General features: G+C 38.4%; 1 protein-coding gene across 1 annotated transcript; it reads right to left on the reverse strand.

The window, feature by feature from the left end:
• Positions 1-1523: 1523 nt before the first annotated feature.
• On the reverse strand, positions 1524-15647 carry LOC136686508 (cytochrome P450 3A30-like). The gene is made up of 13 exons (XM_066660328.1): positions 15066-15647; positions 10263-10356; positions 10092-10144; positions 8061-8160; positions 7835-7948; positions 7231-7319; positions 6911-7059; positions 6455-6582; positions 6123-6204; positions 4916-5076; positions 3408-3634; positions 3136-3298; positions 1524-1755 (listed from the first exon to the last, which is right to left on the reverse strand). Exons 1-13 carry the CDS (start codon positions 15134-15136, stop codon positions 1633-1635), a joined length of 1554 nt encoding a protein of 517 aa, XP_066516425.1. The 5' UTR covers positions 15137-15647; the 3' UTR covers positions 1524-1632.
• Positions 15648-16136: the final 489 nt, after the last annotated feature.

Consider the following 16136-nt stretch of genomic DNA (forward strand, 5'->3'; position numbering starts at 1 on the left):
TTGAAGTGATGGCATCACTTATAATTTACGACATTTGACAGAACTTTAGGATCAATACATCTCTGAATCATGCCTTTGAAATTATGACCAAACAATATTCCAAACAATAACACAGTGGAGTGGCAGGTAGTGTCTCTGTCACAGATCCAGGGTCTTGGAGGTTGTGGGTTCGAATCCTGCTCCAGGTGACTGTCTGTGAGGACAAGACTATTTTTAACCAAATGACACACACATCTAGATAGCTGCCCTGAGGAAATGCTTCTAATTTAAACACATAATTATATTGCCATTTTTGCTCCTACAACTGCAAATAATTTTACAACATTGTATACCACGTGAAACTTGTGACAATGCTTTTATAAACCAATGGGAATCAAGGAAGATTCTTTGAGCTAGCAGTCCCAGAGGAGATAAAAAGTTTGATAATTAAATGTGTTTTTCTACATTCGACTGAAGGAGCAGACTTTGTCGTACATAAACTTTAAGTGTTGTTTTTATGATTCCTCTCTCCACACTAGAAGTGTTATCTGAAATCCAGATCTGGGCTCAAGGGAGAAAGGGGTGATTGAAAGTGACCAGGCTGTATTCCCGAAGATAAAGTCCCAAAAGTCAAATTTCTTATGAGAGAAATGAAACCATTCACTCTTATGGAGAGAGGTATGAAGGCGGTGGACTCACAGACAACACCACCATCAAAACAACACACGAATTTACTGAAAGTAAAAAGGTCAACAACGACAAAAACAGCATTAAACTCCAGAATAAAGAGTCTCTTTTTTGCTCACTGCTGGACCACAGACTCAACAGCCCCCCCCCCCCCCCCCCCCCCCACACACACACACAATTATAACAATACGGGTAATATTAATAGAACACAACTTTTAGCATGAACTATCTTTTCTGTTCCGTGTTTCACTCTGTAAAATGATGTACAGATAAATATAATCACTTCATTAATTTCCATAAATAAATTAATTTAATGTATTATATTTTCAGGATGTTTTTCTCCAGAGGAGATGTGTTCGTCTCTCTCTGTAAAACAACACTGTTATAAGTTTAACTTTAAAATAAATTACAGCTTCAAAATAATGCTGATGCTCCTCAGGGATCAGCACTGCAGAAACTGAACTATGTAACTTTTAGAGGAGGATAGGAACGCACTAAATCACTAAACCATTCACTAAAACACATATGCACTCATACACACTCACTCATTCACACACACTGCCCATGAGGGGGAGCTATTGTGCTTTTCATCAGTTATGTTTTGTGTCCTTGTTTTAGAAAAATGTTAAAATTCTCTTCATATTTTAGAGATTATTATTTAGCTCCATAGCCCCAGGTGAATATAAATGTGTGTGTGTGTGTGTGCTTGTACCCCACTCAGCCAACACAAACAGTTCCAAAGGTCTGACATCGCCTGCTCTGTATGGTCTGCTCCAAAGTGGTCAACATTTTTTCACAGAAACCAGAAAAGGTCAGGAATCAAGAGCGTGCGAGTAAACACAGGGAGGTTTGTTTATGAACATATGTTTATTACAGAATAGATTCAAAATCTCAAGGCTCTCAGAGGAGGGGTCACAATGAGGTAATGCTATGGAGAACTGGGACGCAGCCCTGTGCACGAGGCACCTACGAGTTGGACAGGTTGTTGTTGCAGAAGTCCTGGGACGGAGACGTTTTCCTGGGGGTGAACTTGAGTTTGACAGGGTCTTTAGGAGCCAACAGTCCGGACATGCCCAGCTCCAGAGGAACCTGATCACACAGATAACAAAGAAGAAGAGAAATAATCTTAAATCTAGTGAATATCTCCAATATCTCTCTGTCACTTTTTCAGTTCATATTCACATTAAAGTGTGACTCTGGAGCCTACCAACCCACACAATTTGTAACAAGACCCCCCAGCCTATTTTCTGTGTGCTGCCTGTTCGGAGAGGATTAGTTGTCCCTGTGGATGTAGGATAAAGTAATTATTCCCAGAGTATCTCCATGATTTAATCCCTTCTGAACAGACCAGTTCTTTCTTTTTTCCAGAGTGTACACTCCTGTGTTCCAAATTGACATGTTGGGAATATCCCATATCCCAGGGTGAAGGAAATTTTTGAGGATTTTCTCAGGGATGAAGGAGCTAGAGGAGGAGTTTACTCATAAATCACAGGATAAAACAAGCCATTCTGATTTTCCTCCGTTTCCGATGTCAAGTGCAGACACTTTAGAATGGCCCCACCCCCTCGTCTGAGTCTGTCCAATGACAGCGCTGGACTTGTATTTATGTGAGAGCGCAAAGACAAGGTTATACGCAGCAAAACAGACACAATGAGCACGGAGAAATAAAATCACTGAGTAAAAACAGAGAAAACAAGAAAGGAGAAGAAAGCGAAAATGGCTAAGCTTCTGCTCCTCGCTCCTCACTGCTGTGCGCTCGGGGTCGGGGTGAACAGCGAGCGGCTCATTATCATTTAAATGAACAGGTGCTGAAAGCGGGCGTTCTGAACAGGGCTGTTTAGACAGGGGAGAACACTGCTGTGGGGCTCATGGGGTTTGGACTAAAGCAGATCACAGACGTTTCAGTTAGAAACAGAACTATGGACACAAGGGTGTATGTGTCAATTTTAAAAAAGGCAAATCTATGTAATAAAACACATCCCACAACTTGATATACCAGCCTTTACGTGTTCCCAGAGTTATGACTTGTTGTGCTCTCAATAATGAGGTACTGTACTGTTTTATTGTCAGATGGTAAAATCACAACTTTCTCAATATTATAACTCTATAAATGGTGGAAACTGGCTTCTGAAATCTAAAACTGTACTCTGTTTCTCTTTAAGAAATAGGTACCTAGCCTTTATTTCTAGAACACAGGCCTGGTAATAACTGATCATCTTGTTGACACTGAAAGTTTTGTAAGAGTCCTATCAAAGTCCACTGTTGCCAGTCCAGTCCATCACAGTCATATTTGTCTGACTTTAGCTTGATATTCTCACTTTACAGTCATTTAAACAGTCATTACACCCCAGTGCACATCAGTCAGTCAGTGACATTCAATGACAAAGTTCCAGCAAAATCAGTTCATACACTAATTAGACATGTTAGCCTTAATAAAGTATATAGCTGTCAGCTTCATAAGACACTGACCTGAGTCTCCTCACAGACACTGATGTCGAATCTCTGCAGGATCTCCACGATGGCCAGCTTCATGGCCACCTGAGCAAACCTCATCCCGATACAGTTCCTGGGTCCAGCCCCAAACGGCATGTACACATAGGGGTCCACACTGTCCTTATTCTCCTTAGAGAACCTGGACACCAGCAGAACACACTGTTTATACACTGTCCACATAGGGGTCCACAATGTCCTTATTCTCCTTAGAGAACCTGGACACCTAGATCCCATGATGTTGTCTTTACCTCTCAGGTTTGAAGGTCTCTGGCTCAGGCCAGTACTCCGGGTCTCTGTGGAGGGGAAACACAGGTACGACGATGACAGTTCCTTTGGGGATAGTGACTCCGTTAATCTCCACCGTTTTCTTACAGACTCTTTCCAGACGAGCACCTACGGGATACAGCCTGAGAGACTCGTGTAGAGCAGCGTCCAGATACTCCATATTCATCACTGCATCATACTGAACCGGAGCCTGAAGAACAAGACACAGATCCTGTTTAGAGGTGGGTCATCATGCTGGTATTACTTTATTTTAAATATAACACTGATAAAGATGAGATTTCATGTCTGTAGTACACTGGAGTTAGTCAGTTTCCTGTGGGGTTCCTCAGGGGTGGATTCTAGTGTTATTATACTTTTACTAAACTCAGTTCTGAACTCAGCTCATTTCCAACTCTTTCCAAGGAACAACTCTGATTATCCTAGAAGTGGATCTTTAAAGACATGATGCAGGTGTGTTAGTAGTGGGGACAATCTTGTTGTCTTTATATTAGAGTGTTTACAGTATTTGTTCTGTAAGGTTGTATGTGGGGTTCCTCAGGGGTGACATCTAGGCCCTTTCCTTTTTCAGTTACACGCTGAAGATGAATTAGATCTGCCCTGAAATGACTGTCACTTTGCAATCTGGATGGAAGACAATCTACAGATTTGTTGTTTGATAAATTTACCAAAAATTACTGTCTTTTAAGTGAAACACCATCCATGCAACACTGACTTCTGTTTCTGTCTGAGAAACCTTGGTTATATACAAGATAGTTCAAATACAGTATATATACAAATGTAAGTTCTGGGTTTCAGTACAGTACAGTTCTTCAAGTGGGTGTGGTGTTCCTCAGGGTTCAAATCTACTAATATCTTGCAAAATATAATCTCTAGGTTTCTGAACTTTATCAGCTTAACTTAAGTGTGTCATGTGGGGACCACTGCTCTGCTTTGTTACTGCAGATTCAGCCCCCTGGACCCTAAAGAACTCTGAAACACCAACTGTGCGGCCAGGGCGGCCTTGCCCTTAAGTGAGGGAATGTCTTACATGTTGTGGAACCTGAATGTGCAATCTCAAGAGGCCACCTAGAGCATTATTCAGCAAAACAGTTTTGACCTGGTTCACTTATCGCCTCCAAAGAGACGACAGTAATCTTTCAAGATTGTGCATTCAAGCTCTGCAAAGTGAAAGGTGTCCCTGTGTCTTCAGGTTTTGTTTCTCTTGTACGTTTTTCCCACATTTTGAGTTTCAAATTTCCTTGGGGTTCAGCGGGCTGAGTCTGTTCTAGCACAACACTTCCAAGTGTTAGAGTTAGATCTTCTCCAGGTCTGAGAACTGAATCATGGCTGAACTGAAAGATCATCCAAGCAGTAACAATGTCAACAGGTTCCTATATGTGGAGTCTCCCCTTTTCAGCTTCATTGCCAACCAGCTGACTCTTCACTCCCTTTGTGTTTGTTTGAAGCTGAAGTGAAGAAGAAGACTGATCACCTTGTTGGGGAAGGTCTGGTCGATCTCCTCCTGGAGTTTCTTCATTGTGTCTGGGTTTGTGGCAATGTTATAGAAGAAGAAGGACATTGTGCTGCTACTCGTCTCATAACCAGCGAAGATGAAGATCATGGCCTGGGACAGAATCTCATGATCACTCAGACCTGCGGAGACAGAGAGACGGTTGGACAACTAAAGGGATGTTGTCCAAAAGCATATTTTCCCAGCGTTGTATATCTAACACTTAAACATCTCAAAACGCTTCTCCATTTTATGATGATAGGTCAGTAAAATATCTGACATATAAAACACCACACTGTGAATCAAAGGAAGTCACAAACAAGAAGTCCAAAAGTTTCCAGGTATGGTTTTTCATAAGAAAATGTTTTTAATCTGGGTTTAAAACACACCCATCCACCTCAGATTCCTAATACTCTCTGGAATGCCTTTCTACAACAACGTGGCTTTCCACCATTTGAGCTAGTTGTGATCCTCAGTGTACCTGACTCAGGGATCGGGACACTTCAGAGCACTACAACACAGGACGGAGGATACAGGACTGAGCTACAGCTTGGCTAATGAAGACCTAAATGTCGTCAGCAACATTAGTAAACAGCTGCTTTTACACTGAAGGTAGAATGAGGCGTGATAATGTGTTTACACTGGTATAAGCTACTTTTCACTAGGGATGCACTGATCTGACTTTTTAGGGCTGATTGACATAAACATTAGTAACAAAAACATTACTAAAATACAACAAGTTAACACGTAGATATAAATGAAGTGAAATCACTAAAAATAAATTAAAATAAATAAAATGTATTGATCAAAAATGAAAATTAGTAGCTTCACATTTTCAAACACACAAACAGCAATCAACCTTATTTTTAAATGTTTAGTGTAAACAGAAATCGAAAATAAAATCTATCAGCTTAACCTGAGAATAAACAAATAACAAAACCAACCAGTGATCAGACACCGTAAACAGTAGTAAACCATGAACAGCAAACGTGTTTCATTGTGAGCTTGACCATATAAACAGTATTTCCTTCATGTTTTACAACAGCTTTGTAAAGAGCAGGTTCACGGTGGGCCTGAAGCCTGTCCAGAATAAGCAGACACACAGCAGGAACTCTCCAGACAGAGTGCCTCTCTGACAATATGAACTTAACCAATCATAAGAAGAAGAATAAACGTAAATAAATGTTACCATGCCAAGCCTGTTTGTTATGTTCATCAGCTGGTTCTGATTTCTGTGAGTCTATCATCAGCTGCAGGAAGTCCACTCGTTTCTACAAGCAGTGAGAGAAAAACCAACATTCAGACCGGTGTAATAAATAATAGATGTGAAACACGAACAGGAGCAAACATCTGGAGGCAGGTTTTAACAGCTACTCTCTTCTGGATTCTCTAGTAAGTTGTTACACTGCTTTTAAAGCTCCTCACTTGTGTAACTGTCTTATAGCTCACTTACTTGTGTTTGACAGGTTCTATATTTTCCACAAGGGGGGGCCACTTAGGTCATGAGGTCTGGAGACATACCTTATCATTTTTGACCTCGCGCTGAGACTTGATCTTCTGCAGCGAGGCATAAAAGAAGTCCAGCACTGCCGGCGGGAAAAAGCAGAAGTTCATTTTCTCCAGGACAGGAGCGACAATGGGGAACAGCGCTGAAAAGGAGAACAGAGAACTGAGGAACTGCATTAAATCTTGATTCTAAAACTTATTCTCCACAATCAGACATATGTAGGAACATTACTGTGAAAACCTGATGGCATCCAAGCACATAAATATAAGTGAGGCCAGGTTGGATGATTAGTTCTCAATCACAAGCACAACTCTAACTCCTCCCAGATACACTAGATGGAGCTATAACATTCCATAACCCACTGAGCCTAAGGCTGCGGGACTTGGAATTGGACGTCGTGACCATAGTGGGGGCACCTCTGTGACACCATGTACCACCATGCTTTAATGACTTTATAAGTGATGTATTACCAACAAGCAGGAAGAGGGGGTTTAAGAAATCAAACTTCAGCATCTTCTTCACGTTTGTCACAAACGGGTCTTTGGGGTTGTTTAGGGAATTGATGTCCACGCTGAAGGCTGTGCTGGTCACTACATCCATACTGTATGCACCGAAAAACCTGGGATATCAAAACAATCAGGGTCAAGATGGAGAAGAAGAATCAAAGAGCACTGTCCTCCTTAAGTGTTTACGCACCACAGAGTGGGTCCCCACAAGGTGGCGCTTGTGTGTGTTTAGAGAAAAGTATAGCACAGAATCTCTTATACAACCAGAGTAAGATGATACCCACTCTTTAATATCAGCTGCTTCTCCTCTCTTTGATGTTTTCTCCAGATTGTCGACTAAAGAACGAGAGTGTGTTTTCATGATCCCAAACATCTAAGAAAATACACAATAATTTAGTTAGAAAATGAAATATTATTCAGAGGTGTACATTTCATTTTAATTTTATAGCAAAATTTCCCTGAGGTCAAACTACTATTGTTTTAAGGCGACAGCGTTTATGTTCAACCAGTAATACCAAGAATACCAAGAAAACTATACATGGGCATAGCTGCGTGATCTCATCTAAAAGATTCTTAATGGAAAACCATCCTGAAAGTAAACCATGTCTGTTTCTCTTTATTAAACAGGTTTATTGGAGAGAGACAGTGTCAGAGAGTCTCACAACCCTTATACAACTGCAACATCCTCTGAGCATCCTAGCAACCACCTGAGAACACCATAGCAACCAACCTGGACACAACTGCAATCATTTAGGAACATCCTAGTAACAACCTGGGACGTTAGTTTTGAGAGTTGCATTTTACAAGTTAGAATTTACACATCACTGCCATTCTGACTTTGATCTTGGCTCATTTTGGTCTTTTTTATTTCTGTTAAATTCTCTGTACCTCCTTTAGTCTCCCGCTGGTAAACGAGGGTGAAAGAACGCTGCGGATTCTCCTCCAGTCATCGTCCTCCACGATGGACACGGCATCGTAAAGAGGACCATTCAGACGGAAATTCTGCATTAAACAGAAAACAAATCCCAGCATTTCAATCTTTTTAGCCGTGACCCAAGTCAGTTAACAGCAGGTAAACACAAGTGAAATAAAGATAAGGTGCAGGGAGTCATACCCGTCTGTTGGTGAAGAGAGTGTAACACTCCTTCACCAGAATTGTTTTCAGGATGTCTTTATCCATGATGCACAGGACAGGCTGCCGCGCGTCATATATACTGAAAAAGAAATAATATTCAATAATCACAACCTTCACAGAAACAAAATCCCCCTCCTGATTCCATAGCGACTGTTGCTAGGTTTGGACAAGCTTTAAAGGAGTCTGGGATAATCACAGTCAAATTTTGAGAAAATGTAGTAAACAAAACAGAAGACTAAAATGTATCTAAATTGGATTAAAATGAAGTTTCCAGTGTGAAATGCTATGCTATCAATGTGGACTGTGTTGTTATAGCTACTCCAAACTCTACAGGTTGGAAACAACAACAAAAAAATATATAAAATATTGCACTAAATTAATCATTCAGATTTATTATTTGAGAATAAGTACATTACTCAGATTATATCACTGGATATAAGTGACTTATGTCACTCTGCTGTGTCGTATTTTGAGTGTAGCCTGTTTGCTAGCATTAGCACTGCAGCAAATCTGGATTTTTGCCATTGTTTTACAAATCTGTACTAAAACAACAGGCAAAAAACGTCTTTGTAATTTATGTAAATTATAATCAGTCAAAGCAGATTTACCAATATACAATTAGCATGGTGGCTAATTCACTGCAGATTTCACACCTGATTCCAAATGTAGAGTATTACATACACTTCACAGTTTCTCATTAGTGTTAACCTAGTCAAAGTTGCTATGAAGGAGAACATTTAAGAAGGGAGCATAAAGAGTTTGAATTTAAAAAATTAAAACAAGGTTATTTCCTTCTCTGCCTCTTTCCTGAGCTGTTTATTTCACTGTAAACCACTTTTTTTTATTATTATTATAGAGCATTATTTCTATTTATTTGCTAAGCTTCACATATAGGGGCCAAAAGGAATATGCAATTATAAAAATAATAATATGTTCCATGACATTTGTACAGCCCAGGTTTTTCCTGTATCTTAAATTCAGCAAATATTTAACAGACTAAACACCCTACTTCATGATTCTGAGAAGCAGAACTGATACAGCTCTTCATGACATTTAGCTCTGGGAAAATCTGCAGTAACTGCAGACTGTACAACCAACATTGTTCCCAGTAGACTATTCTTTCTATATATATCTATTTCTATTCTTTCTATTAATATAATATTCACATTGATTGTTTCTAGTTTTTGTTTCTGCTACATCTCTGTTTTATTGTTGTGTGCCTTGCTCTACCTCTGCTGATGTAACTCTATAAATTTCCTGCGGGACTATTAAAGGATTATCTTCCCTTATCTTACCCATTATGACAGATCAGCACTTTCCTATCTGTAATTATTGTGTAATAGGATACAGAGCTGGGTTTAAGGAAAGGTTAAAGCAGTCTCTCTCTAACTAAGATAATGAATGATATATATTTAAATTAATGCTCTCAGTGTGCATGGGGCTTGTATAAAGTTATACATAATCATATTAAACACAAACAAATAATAATATAAAACAAATAAGAATCATAAGATAATGTTTTCTATGAAGTAGTAGGTGAGAGTGAGTTTGAAAACAGTGTTTTGTTCAGATTCTTCTTGATTTGGATGGATTTGTTAAATCAGCAGCACACATTATTCAAAATCATAATTTATTTACCGCTAAAACTAGGTACTGGATGATAACCTCAAATAATACGGACTCCACGAGTAGAGATTTGGACAAAGTTAATAATGTGATTGGGTTTATTGTAATGTTGGGCGTTATCTGCTGTTTGTTTGTTTAGCAAATAAACACTGCTCAGATAAATAGCTTTTTAATTGTCAATCTCTGGGGCCTACATCTTTGCACAGTACTATCTATCTATCTATCTATCTATCTATCTATATATATATATATATATATATATATATATATATATATATAAGATGTAGGTATAAATATATAATTCAGTAATAATAACAATAATAATCATTAATTCTAGAATGTAGAAGAAAATCAGTTTTGAATAAATGTTTTGTTTTTACTCACCCCCAAATTTTCCCATATTTCTTAAAACACTCTAGATCAAAGTTTTGGAATCCCTAATAAAAACAAATCATGTACAGTTTAAAATGTGAAAGTCAGTCATAGAATAAAGGATATAGAGTAAAGACTAAAGCATTTAAAAGTGTTTGTGTTAAAGCTATGAGAGTTACTTACCTCTTTATATTTCAACATTGTTCCAATAAAAGGTAAAGGTTTAGGGCCAGGAATTCCCAACTTTTTAAAAAAGCCATGAGGCCAGTATCCATACCTGAAAATAACATGATAACATGACTAATTATTAATAATTACTAATTAATTATTAAACATATTTAAGTAAGGTTTATAAGAGATTATAAAATAGATTTTTTAGTCACTTTAATATTGTTTTAAATATTTGATCCCCTAATTTATTATTGTTAAAGTGACAGAGTGAATGAAGGTGTTAAAGAGTTGTGTTGTTAAATTGACAGAGTGAATGAAGGTGTTAAAGAGTAGTATTGTTAAAGTGACAGAGTGAATGAAAGTGTTAAAGGGTTGTGTTGCTAAAGTGACAGTGAATGAAGATGTTAAAGAGTCATGTAAAGTGACAGAGGGAACGAAGGTGTTAAAGAGTCGTGTTGTTAAAGTGACAGAGTGAATGAAGGTGTTAAAGAGTCGTTGTTAAAGTGACAGAGTGAAAGACGGTGTTAAAGAGTCATGTTGTAAAGTGACAGAGTGAATGACGGTGTTAAAGAGTTGTGTTGATAAAGTGACAGAGTGAATGACTGTGTTAAAGAGTCATGTTGTTAAAGTGACAGAGTGAATGACTGTGTTAAAGAGTCGTGTTGTTAAAGTGACAGAGTGAATGACTGTGTTAAAGAGTCATGTTGTTAAAGTGACAGAGTGAATGACTGTGTTAAAGAGTCATGTTGTTAAAGTGACAGAGTGAATGACTGTGTTAAAGAGTCATGTTGTTAAAGTGACAGAGTGAATGACTGTGTTAAAGAGTCATGTTGTTAAAGTGAGAGAGTGAATGTCTGTGTTAAAGAGTCATGTTTTTAAAGTGACAGAGTGAATGACTGTGTTAAAGAGTCGTGTTGTTAAAGTGACAGAGTGAATGAAGGTGTTAAAGAGTCGTTAAAGTGACAGAGTGAAAGACGGTGTTAAAGAGTCATGTTGTAAAGTGACAGAGTGAATGACGGTGTTAAAGAGTTGTGTTGATAAAGTGACAGAGTGAATGACTGTGTTAAAGAGTCATGTTGTTAAAGTGACAGAGTGAACGACTGTGTTAAAGAGTCATGTTGTTAAAGTGACAGAGTGAATGACTGTGTTAAAGAGTCATGTTGTTAAAGTGACAGAGTGAATGACTGTGTTAAAGAGTCATGTTGTTAAAGTGACAGAGTGAATGACTGTGTTAAAGAGTCATGTTGTTAAAGTGACAGAGTGAATGACTGTGTTAAAGAGTCATGTTGTTAAAGTGACAGAGTGAATGACTGTGTTAAAGAGTCATGTTGTTAAAGTGACAGAGTGAATGACTGTGTTAAAGAGTCATGTTGTTAAAGTGAGAGAGTGAATGTCTGTGTTAAAGAGTCATGTTGTTAAAGTGACAGAGTGAATGACTGTGTTAAAGAGTCGTGTTGTTAAAGTGACAGAGTGAATGAAGGTGTTAAAGAGTCGTTGTTAAAGTGACAGAGTGAAAGACGGTGTTAAAGAGTCATGTTGTAAAGTGACAGAGTGAATGACTGTGTTAAAGAGTCATGTTGTTAAAGTGACAGAGTGAACGACTGTGTTAAAGGGTCATGTTGTTAAAGTGACAGAGTGAATGACTGTGTTAAAGAGTCATGTTGTTAAAGTGACAGAGTGAATGACTGTGTTAAAGAGTCATGTTGTTAAAGTGACAGAGTGAATGACTGTGTTAAAGAGTCATGTTGTTAAAGTGACAGAGTGAATGACTGTGTTAAAGAGTCATGTTGTTAAAGTGACAGAGTGAATGACTGTGTTAAAGAGTCATGTTGTTAAAGTGACAGAGTGAATGACTGTGTTAAAGAGTCATGTTGTTAAAGTGACAGAGTGAATGACTGTGTTAAAGAGTCATGTTGTTAAAGTGAGAGAGTGAATGTCTGTGTTAAAGAGTCATGTTTTTAAAGTGACAGAGTGAATGACTGTGTTAAAGAGTCGTGTTGTTAAAGTGACAGAGTGAATGAAGGTGTTAAAGAGTCGTTAAAGTGACAGAGTGAAAGACGGTGTTAAAGAGTCATGTTGTAAAGTGACAGAGTGAATGACGGTGTTAAAGAGTTGTGTTGATAAAGTGACAGAGTGAATGACTGTGTTAAAGAGTCATGTTGTTAAAGTGACAGAGTGAACGACTGTGTTAAAGAGTCATGTTGTTAAAGTGACAGAGTGAATGACTGTGTTAAAGAGTCATGTTGTTAAAGTGACAGAGTGAATGACTGTGTTAAAGAGTCATGTTGTTAAAGTGACAGAGTGAATGACTGTGTTAAAGAGTCATGTTGTTAAAGTGACAGAGTGAATGACTGTGTTAAAGAGTCATGTTGTTAAAGTGACAGAGTGAATGACTGTGTTAAAGAGTCATGTTGTTAAAGTGACAGAGTGAATGACTGTGTTAAAGAGTCATGTTGTTAAAGTGAGAGAGTGAATGTCTGTGTTAAAGAGTCATGTTGTTAAAGTGACAGAGTGAATGACTGTGTTAAAGAGTCGTGTTGTTAAAGTGACAGAGTGAATGAAGGTGTTAAAGAGTCGTTGTTAAAGTGACAGAGTGAAAGACGGTGTTAAAGAGTCATGTTGTAAAGTGACAGAGTGAATGACTGTGTTAAAGAGTCATGTTGTTAAAGTGACAGAGTGAACGACTGTGTTAAAGGGTCATGTTGTTAAAGTGACAGAGTGAATGACTGTGTTAAAGAGTCATGTTGTTAAAGTGACAGAGTGAATGACTGTGTTAAAGAGTCATGTTGTTAAAGTGACAGAGTGAATGACTGTGTTAAAGAGTCATGTTGTTAAAGTGACAGAGTGAATGACTGTGTTAAAGAGTCATGTTGTTAAAGTGACAGAGTGAATGACTGTGTTAAAGAGTCATGTTGTTAAAGTGAGAGAGTGAATGTCTGTGTTAAAGAGTCATGTTGTTAAAGTGACAGAGTGAATGACTGTGTTAAAGAGTCGTGTTGTTAAAGTGACAGAGTGAATGAAGGTGTTAAAGAGTCGTTGTTAAAGTGACAGAGTGAAAGACGGTGTTAAAGAGTCATGTTGTAAAGTGACAGAGTGAATGACTGTGTTAAAGAGTCATGTTGTTAAAGTGACAGAGTGAACGACTGTGTTAAAGGGTCATGTTGTTAAAGTGACAGAGTGAATGACTGTGTTAAAGAGTCATGTTGTTAAAGTGACAGAGTGAATGACTGTGTTAAAGAGTCATGTTGTTAAAGTGACAGAGTGAATGACTGTGTTAAAGATTCATGTTGTTAAAGTGACAGAGTGAATGACTGTGTTAAATAGTCATGTTGTTAAAGTGACAGAGTGAATGACTGTGTTAAATAGTTGTGTTGTTAAAGTGACAGAGTGAATGACTGTGTTAAAGAGTTGTGTTGTTAAAGTGACAGAGTGAATGACTGTGTTAAAGAGTCATGTTGTTAAAGTGACAGAGTGAACGACTGTGTTAAAGAGTCATGTTGTTAAAGTGACAGAGTGAATGACTGTGTTAAAGAGTTGTGTTGTTAAAGTGACAGAGTGAATGACTGTGTTAAAGAGTCATGTTGTTAAAGTGACAGAGTGAATGACTGTGTTAAAGAGTTGTGTTGTTAAAGTGACAGAGTGAATGACTGTGTTAAAGAGTTGTGTTGTTAAAGTGACAGAGTGAATGACTGTGTTAAAGAGTCATGTTGTTAAAGTGACAGAGTGAATGACTGTGTTAAAGAGTTGTGTTGTTAAAGTGACAGAGTGAATGACTGTGTTAAAGAGTTGTGTTGTTAAAGTGACAGAGTGAACGACTGTGTTAAAGAGTCATGTTGTTAAAGTGACAGAGTGAATGACTGTGTTAAAGAGTTGTGTTGTTAAAGTGACAGAGTGAATGACTGTGTTAAAGAGTTGTGTTGTTAAAGTGACAGAGTGAACGACTGTGTTAAAGAGTCATGTTGTTAAAGTGACAGAGTGAATGACTGTGTTAAAGAGTCATGTTGTTAAAGTGACAGAGTGAATGACTGTGTTAAAGAGTTGTGTTGTTAAAGTGACAGAGTGAATGACTGTGTTAAAGAGTCATGTTGTTAAAGTGACAGAGTGAATGACTGTGTTAAAGAGTTGTGTTGTTAAAGTGACAGAGTGAATGACTGTGTTAAAGAGTTGTGTTGTTAAAGTGACAGAGTGAATGACTGTGTTAAAGAGTCATGTTGTTAAAGTGACAGAGTGAATGACTGTGTTAAAGAGTTGTGTTGTTAAAGTGACAGAGTGAATGACTGTGTTAAAGAGTTGTGTTGTTAAAGTGACAGAGTGAACGACTGTGTTAAAGAGTCATGTTGTTAAAGTGACAGAGTGAATGACTGTGTTAAAGAGTCATGTTGTTAAAGTGACAGAGTAAATGACTGTGTTCGAGTCGTGTTGTTAAAGTGACAGAGTCAATGAAGGGGTTAAAGAGTCATGTTGTTAAAGTGACAGAGTCAATGAAGGGGTTAAAGAGTCATGTTGTTAAAGTGACAGAGTCAATGAAGGGGTTAAAGAGTCATGTTGTTAAAGTGACACAGCAAATTCCCTAGTGTTAAATCAACACTATTAGTGTTAACTTAACACCGATAGTGTTACATTATTACACTAACAGTGTTAATTTAACTCTAATAGTGTTGATTTAACACTGGAGAATTTTCTGTGCAGCGTAAATGAAGGTGTTAAAGAGTAGTGTTGTTAAATTGACAGAGAGAATGACGGTGTTAAAGAGTCGTGTTTTTAAAGTGACAGAGTGAATGACGGTGTGTATGAGTGAGGGGTTTGATCACTCACAGGAGTACGAGGCTGATGAGGAGCAGCAGCAGAGCCCAGGTCTCCGTGGTGAAGATCCAAATGTAACCCATGGTGTGAGGGTGGAGTCTCGTGCTGGGTCTGGTTGTTCTCTAGCTGTGGGATCAGAAGGGGGACGAGTTCTGACTGATGGAACCTCGCAGAGTGGGGACTTTATAGGAACTCACCTCTGCACACGGCCCGGGGCTTTACGTCATCCTCAACTTTACACACACCCTCTCCCTCTGTTTATTCTCTCCCTTGGTTTCATTTACTCTCGCTCTCTCTCTCTCTCTCTGCATTCCTCTCCTTGTTTTCTTCTCTCAGTTCTCTCTCTCTGTGTCTCACACCATGTGCCAGACCCTGTTTGTTGAGAGTGTGGTGATTGGTGCTTATGAAATCTACTGTAATGAGAGATGGAAATGGAACCGGTTTCACAACCTCTTTAAGAAATGAACAAATAAACTGGGGCTTTTATTATATAGAGCAGCACGGCGAGGTTAAGAGAGTTCTTAACGTGTGGTTGCCAGGAGTTGTCATGTGGGGCCAGAGTGAGTTAGGGATAAAGAGTGGGAGAGAGAGTGTGTGTGTGTGTGTGTGTGTGTGTGTGTGTGAGAGAGAGAGAGAGAGAGAGAGAGAAAGAGGGTGAGAGGAGAAGAAAACACTGAGAAATTTCTGATTGTTTCTGACATCAAAACCTCTCTAAACACCAGGTTAATAACAAAAACATCAGTGCCATAAATTGTCATAACATATATATAACACTAATAACATAATAACGCAATACTAAGCTCATAAAACACTAATGACATGTCAATAACTGAACAACTGTAGTGTATATACTACATACAGCATATGAAACAGAGTGCCAGAGGTAAAAACAGTAAATACGATATGTACATCATGTAGAGTGTGTACAGTAGGGTACAGTTTAAAGGGTAAAGTCCATTCAGATTCCTGGAGCCTCAAGGTGGAAAAGAGTCAGATAAAATCAGTGTGTTATATAATCAGGGAGCGGCACAGAATTCTTTGGATAAACATTTAACACACACACACACACACACACACATATAT

The sequence above is a fragment of the Hoplias malabaricus genome, chromosome 2 (genome assembly GCF_029633855.1).
Source record: "Hoplias malabaricus isolate fHopMal1 chromosome 2, fHopMal1.hap1, whole genome shotgun sequence".
NCBI classification, from domain to species: domain Eukaryota; kingdom Metazoa; phylum Chordata; class Actinopteri; order Characiformes; family Erythrinidae; genus Hoplias; species Hoplias malabaricus.

What these genes read in the sequence shown, in the direction of transcription:
- LOC136686508 (XM_066660328.1), bottom strand. Translation starts at nt 15,136, where the DNA reads ATGGGTTACATTTGGATCTTCACCACGGAGACCTGGGCTCTGCTGCTG. An exon ending in ACCAGACCTTCCCCAACAAG is followed by an intron (nt 3,635 to 4,915) that starts GTGATCAGTCTT and finishes CTTGTTCTTCAG; the next exon opens with GCTCCGGTTCAGTATGATGC. An exon ending in GTGTCTGTGAGGAGACTCAG is followed by an intron (nt 1,756 to 3,135) that starts GTCAGTGTCTTA and finishes CTGTGTGATCAG; the next exon opens with GTTCCTCTGGAGCTGGGCAT.